This window comes from Arvicanthis niloticus (genome assembly GCF_011762505.2).
Source record: "Arvicanthis niloticus isolate mArvNil1 chromosome Y unlocalized genomic scaffold, mArvNil1.pat.X SUPER_Y_unloc_4, whole genome shotgun sequence".
Taxonomy (NCBI): Eukaryota; Metazoa; Chordata; class Mammalia; order Rodentia; family Muridae; genus Arvicanthis; species Arvicanthis niloticus.
In genome coordinates, this window is record NW_023045021.1 from 1,684,048 (window position 1) to 1,690,767 (window position 6,720).

The window sequence follows — 6,720 nt, forward strand, 5'->3', positions numbered from 1 at the left end:
GCAGAGACTACTGGATGAAAAGAGTACTGAAAGATGCCAGAGAAAGCAACAACTTACTTACACAAGCGTTTTCTTGAGAATTACTTTAGATCCCCAAGACTATATATACTCTGAATACCTTGCCAAACATTCCACCAGTTTTATTTCCACCACGAGACAAAGCAACATCCAACCACATAACTACACTGAGCAGAGCTGTCTTTTTAAATCAATTTAACTCTGGATAACACCTTCCAAGGTATATGTGTAAACAACCACCATTTATGAACAGGAGGTCAGAATTGCAGAAAATAAAGGAATGCAAATATCCAGATGAGGAAGCAAGGTACTTGAAATCACAACATCTCAGGAGTGAACACCTTTCACAAACTGGGAAACCTTCAGAGAGTTCAACTCAATAACCCCAAAGTCACAAGGACAGTAAGAAGCACACAGTTCTCAGTTAAGCAGAAAAAAGGCACATGCATGTAAGGGTGGGAAGCCAGTTGACAAGAGACAGCACCTGTGGCCTAATAATGATTGTAAGCGAAAGAGCTGTCCAAAGCAAAGGAGGCAGGTTCCATGAAAGCCTAGGCAAAGCCAACATATTCAATAATAACACATAAGGCCCTTATTTCTAATAACAACCTTTTATCCCCTTAGATGAGCAACTGGCGGTGGTGGGGGTTGGGGGGGGGAATCAAACCAAAACAACACCCACCCACCCACCCACCCACCAACACACCAGGAGCTAAGACAAAGGTAAGACACAGACCAGCCAGGACTAGAGTCTCTGCTTCACCTGAACATCACTAGGACTGGTATGTGGCCAGAGAAAAGAAAGGGTATTTGTTAGTATTCTGTCTAAACTCCATGGCCACAGTTACCTGGCAACAGCCAGGTATCCTCCTCCCCACAGTTACCTGGCAACAAGCCAGGTAGGCCTGGCTCACTATAAAAAAGTGGCTGCTTGCCCCCTGCTCTCTCCTAATGTCTTGCCTCTAGCTTCTCTTTGTCCCCTCCCTCTCCCCACTTCCCCGTCCCTCTCTCTCCAACGTGGTCATGGCCAGCCTCTACTTCTCTCCCCCCTGCCCGCCTTTGCCCCATCTCCTGAATAAACCCTCCCCCCCCCCCGGGACCCTTTGGTCGGGTGTGGTCTGTCCTAAGCTGTGTGCCGACACCTAACAGTATTAATGTTAGGAAAGGGCTGACCGACTGCCTCATGATGGCCTTGCTGCCACAGGCTTCATTTCTTCCTAAGCAGAAATAGCAAGAGGAATGAAAACAGCTAAAGTTTAATCTCCAAAGTTTAATCTCCAGTATTGTATTTGAATACTGGATAATGTCCATGCTGCTTCTGTACAGCTGAACTCTTGTCACCTTTTAAGGACTGCAGTTTAGGATAAGGAGTCCACTTCTTCCTAGGGACAACAGCACAGCCGCCCTTGAAAGGAGAGGGTGACACACTACTTACAGGCTGAAAATTTATTGTTATGAATTTCAGTTCTTAACAATGTAGGAACAGCACTAAACATAGGTCTTAGGAACAAGGAAGTGTGAACTAAGGTTTTATCATACCTAGAAAGGTTTTGATATATACTGACAGAACTGAAAGAATGGAGACAGTAAGAGATCAGCGGATGATGTATCGTACATAGGGAACCTCGACGTCATCTCCACTCTCACTGTTGCAGCACAGCTCAAACACAAGGGACTTCACGTGATGGCCCAGTTTTCGCTTTGACACACAGCTCACGATCTCTGTCATCCTGAAGTCAAGGAACATGAGACTTAAGAAGGAAGTAAACAAACGTAGGAGGAAAGGTTAGGTAGCAGAGTACAGAAATGAGAATGGGGAACTATGAGTAGCACACTGGGTTGTTGAGAATCCCACCCATTCAAGGCTTCCACTGCCACCAGCCCAGAGGCTAACTCACGGCTGATCCAACCGTTCCTTGAGCTTGGTGGCCGGCATAAAGAAGGAATAAAGCATGGACACACCCTGGGACAGCATGGTGATTTCCAGCTTGTGCTCGGTCTGCAGAGGTGAGAAGAGATAGGAGTGGTGACTGTGAGATGGACAGTGCTAAATCAAATGTACAGGTCTCCACAAAGAGGGAGTTCACAGAGGAAGGAGCCTTACCTTAAAGTAGTCTAGAAACTGCTGGAGGGTCATCTCCTCACCGCTAGGTTGTAGTCCCTGCACATCAAAGCGATCCCACAATGTCCACTTCTGATCATAGTACTAGAGGGCAAAGATAAGTGCTAAGAGGGGGGCTACCCCAAATGTTCTTAACATATTACAACTGCACTAACCACAGCTCTGTTGTCAAAAAACGCACTTGTGGCATTACCAAACCATGATTAGGCAGCTTGATTCTTTGTAAGGAAAAGGATACGCACCACTAAGAAGACCCTGCCTTCTCCTTCCCTCACTCAACATCCCCCTTAGCTCTCCATGAAAAGTTTTGTCGGCACCTTTCCTGTTCTTTTTCTGCTTTGTTGAGACAGGATCTCACACTCTAGCAAGACCTGGCCCAAACTTCAATTATGCTGTCCATGTGATTGATGAATGAGTATATCTCAGTGACATAAAACCTCATCTGCTCTGAAGCCCACTGCACCCCCCCTCCCACCCCAACCCCCACACAAACACACAGTACTGATGTACTCTGCTTCCCTCAATGGTAACATCAACATTTCCTATGCTTGTAGGTCCCATACCTGTTGATATGCTGGAGCCAGAGGTGCAGACAAGCTAAAGAAAGGCAGAGCCAGGTTGATAAAACTGTTTTTATAAGACTCCAGTTGTTGGTGGCCCTGAACCACCTTGTACAGCTCAAGACACACAAGGCCAGCTACAGCTGATGTGGTGGTTGCAATGGCTGGGATGATCTTGCCTGCAATCAGTTTGCTCTGTAAGACAGACAGTGAGCACCAGAGATTACTGTTTAGGAGGAAGTAGGGGTGTACGGAAGGCCCAAATGAAGAAAAATCAGCTTGGGCAAGGGTCAGTGGTACATCACAGACTCCTGTTACCTTATGCCGGTCTGCAGGGGAAATGCCATAGTTTTCGGCCCGGAGGTTGGATGCTGCCACAATGAAATCCATGTGAAAGTTGCTGTCATCATCCTGGGTTTTGGTTTTGGTTTTGGTTTTTTTTTTTTGAGTAGAGAATTGAGAGAGTGAATGTTTACTCACCAGGATACCACTGTTTCCCCCAACTATGTGCTGTTTACTCTGATGACCACATGAAGTAAATGGATACTACAGTACTAGTGTTTTCAACTTTGTTGTTGTTGTTGTTGTTGTTGAAGTCAAATACAATTATGGCAGTTCTCTGTAACCTTCCATCCTTCAAATCCCTCCTGGCTACTCTGATCGCTGCTTTCTCTTCAAAAAACCATGGCTCCGTCTTGCTTATATTTTAATACAGCACCTAAATAGAACCTACTCAGTCTGTGAGCGCTACCTGTACTCCATGATTTCAGAGATGACAACCTGGTAATGAATAAACCATTAGAAGACTCAACACTGGGTGGGGAGGAGGATATCTCCTGGCCCCAGACTTCCTTAGCTGCCTGTAGTTCTCTTGGTGTGGGTTCCAAAAATACCCCTCCCACTTTCCCCCTTATCAGGTGCCTACTGAGACTATTTCTCCTGCCCCCAGACTTCCTTAGCTGCCTGTAGTTCTCTGTCTATGTGGGTCTGTTTCCAAAATACCCCTCCCACTTTCCCCTTATTAGGTGCCCACTGGGACTCTCTGCAAACTCACAGGTCACTCAGCGAAGCAGGTAGACTGACTGCAGACCTTCACCTCTCCTTCTCATCCTCCAAGTCTAATCTAATCCCCCACTATCATCCCCAGCTCTGCAGCAGAATACCTGTAGGAGCCTTCCCATTCAGCTCTAGTGGATCCCACAGACCTTACCCTCCTAACATCCGTACACACATTCCTTGCTTTGTCCCAGATATGAACTACAGGAGGCCCTCTCTAGGAAACTACAGGTCATTCTGGTCCAGAAAACCGGTAGGATAACTGTAACCAGATCTACCCCCCACCACACCCTCAGCTCCTTCAAATCAAATCTATGAGCCTCATCCCTCGCTCTGCAGCAGACTACCTGTGGCAGCTTCCCACCCTACTTCATCTCTAAAGGTCCCACAAGATCTTCTCCTCCTAACTCTAATTGCTCTGTTCCATCCCCCAATTTCAGCAAGCCTTCCCTGGGAAACCAGAAGTACGAATGCTAACTGCACACTATCACTTCTGCCTCAATTGCTCCAAGTCCAACACCCCAGTCTCGTTCCCAGCTCTTTAGTAGACCTGCTGCTGTGGTCTCTCCTAGCTCTCTGCCCCTATAACCATGGCAATGACTTATCAGCTCCTAGTCAAACATCTTGCTCCCCCCAACCCCCTCATGTAAAGCCCTGTCATAACCCCAAGCTCATTCCAGTTCCTAAGTCTCAGGTCCCAATACTAAGAAACACATTCTATCTGGAAATCCCAGTCCCCAGACCCATCAGGACCCCAGAAGATTTACACAGCCACCATACTCTAGACTCAGAACCAACATATCTGAAGCTCAAGTAAAAAAGTCTTAAACTTAAAAACAGCTTTTATGGATATAATAAAGGTCCTTAAAGAGGAAATTAGCAAATCCCCTAATCTATGAAAACACCAACATAACAGTGGAAGGAAATGAATAAAACAGTTCAAGACCTGAAAGGGAAAACAGATTCAGTAACAAAAAACCCAAACCGGGGGAAACAGGAAATGAAAAGGAACTACAAAGGCAAGGTTCACCATCAGAATACAGGAAAGATGAGAGAGAGATTCTCAGGAGCTGAAGATACCATGGAATAAATGAAACCCTCCGTCAAAGAAAATCTGAGGCACATGAAAAGACCAAACCTAAGAACAATGGGGATAGACGAAAAAGGAGAAGTGCAAAGGCTCAGGAAGTTATTTTCAACAAAATCATAGAAGGAAAAACTCTCTACCCTAAAGAAATAAATGCCTATCCAAGTACAAGGAGCATACAGAACACCAAGGAGATTTGGACCAGAAAAGAAAGTTCTCTCGCCATGTAATAATCCAAACACTAAACATACACAGCAAAGAGTATTAAAAGCTGCAAGGGAAAAGGACCAAGTAACAAATAAAGGGCAGACCTATTAGAATTACATCTGACTTCCAGGAAGACCTTAAAAGCCTGGAGAGATGATGTTCTACAGACTCTAAGAGAGCACAGATGCCAGCCCAAATACCATACCCAGCAAAACTCTCAATTACCGTATTGGAGAAATTAGGACATTCCATAATGATAAAAACAAAACAAAAAAACCAAAACCAAAACCAAAATGAAACAAAACAAAACAAAAAACAAAGTAGTATCTGTCTACAAACTCAGACGTTAAAAAAGAAAAGAAAAGAAAAGAGGTGCTAGAAAGAAAACTTCAACCCAAGGGGGTTAGTTACACCAAAGAAAATACAGGGGCTGTATAATCCCGGACTAGCCCATCCAAAGAAGGGAAGGACATGGGTGAACAGACGGTGACACATCCCTCCACGCCCCCTCACCCCACCCTCAGACATACTTACCTCACTACCACCAACAAAGTAGCATGAACCAACAATCACCAGCCCTTCATATCTATCAAAACCAACAGTCTCAAACCCTCAAATAAAAGACAAAACACTAACAGCATGTATGGGAAAACAGTATCTATCTTTTGGCTGCCTGTAAGAAGAAGTACAGTTCAACATCAAGGACAAGGTGGTGTAGTTTGAGGAGTGTTGGTAGTAGCTCTTCTTTGAAAGTCTGGTAGAATTCTGCACTAAAACTATCTTGACCTGGGTTACTTTGAATGTGAGGTTTTTAATGACTGCATCTATTTCCTTAGGGGTTATGGCACTGTTTAGATAGTTTCCCTGATCTTGTTTTAACTTTGAATTTAACTTTGATACATGGTGGTGTCTGTCCAGAATATCATCTATTTCATTTAAATTTTCCAGTTTTGTCAAGTATAGCCTTTTGTAGTAAGACCTCATTTTTTTTCGACTCATTTTCTGTTGTTTGTCTCCCCTTTCATTTCTGATTTTGTTAATTTGCATACCATCTCTGTGTCCTTTGGTTAGATTGGTTAAAGGTATATCCATCTTGTTTTTCTGTGGGACAGAAACTGAAGGAGGGAACTTTTGGAGACCATTCCACCTGGGTATCCATCCCATGTGCAGTCACCAAAGGTAGACACTGATATGGATGTCAGGAAGTGCATGCTGCCAGGAGCCTGATACAGCTGTCTCCTTAGAGTTCTGCCAGAGTCTGACATATTCAGAGGCAGATCTCACAGCTAACCATTGAACTGATCAAGGGGTTCCCAATGGAGGAGTGAGAGAGAAGACTAAAGGAGCTGAAATGGTTTCTGGCCCCATGAGGAGAGCAACAATACCAACCAACCAGAGCTCCCAGTGTCTAAACCACTAGCCTGGGAGCACATAGGGAGGGACCCATGACTGCAGCTGTATATGTAGGGGAGGATGCCCTTTTCAGGCATAGGTGAGAGAGGAGATCCTTGGTACCATAAAGGCTAGCTGCCAAGTGTGGGGGAATTCCAGGGTGGGGCAGTGGGAGTGTGTGTGGGGGGGGGATAGGGGGGACACATTCTCATAGAAGCAGGAGGAAAGGGGATTTGATAGGAGGTTCCTGGGTGGGGGGGTATGGGGTAAGGGGATAA

General features: G+C 45.1%; 1 protein-coding gene across 1 annotated transcript; it reads right to left on the bottom strand.

Moving 5' to 3' along the window:
• Nucleotides 1-1,458: 1,458 nt before the first annotated feature.
• Nucleotides 1,459-6,034, bottom strand: LOC117701329 (ubiquitin-like modifier-activating enzyme 1 Y). The gene is made up of 5 exons (XM_034493105.2): nucleotides 3,019-6,034; nucleotides 2,704-2,895; nucleotides 2,123-2,224; nucleotides 1,917-2,017; nucleotides 1,459-1,748 (listed from the first exon to the last, which is right to left on the bottom strand). Exons 1-5 carry the CDS (start codon nucleotides 3,088-3,090, stop codon nucleotides 1,613-1,615), a joined length of 603 nt encoding a protein of 200 aa, XP_034348996.1. The 5' UTR covers nucleotides 3,091-6,034; the 3' UTR covers nucleotides 1,459-1,612.
• Between the last annotated feature and the right edge of the window lie 686 nt (nucleotides 6,035-6,720).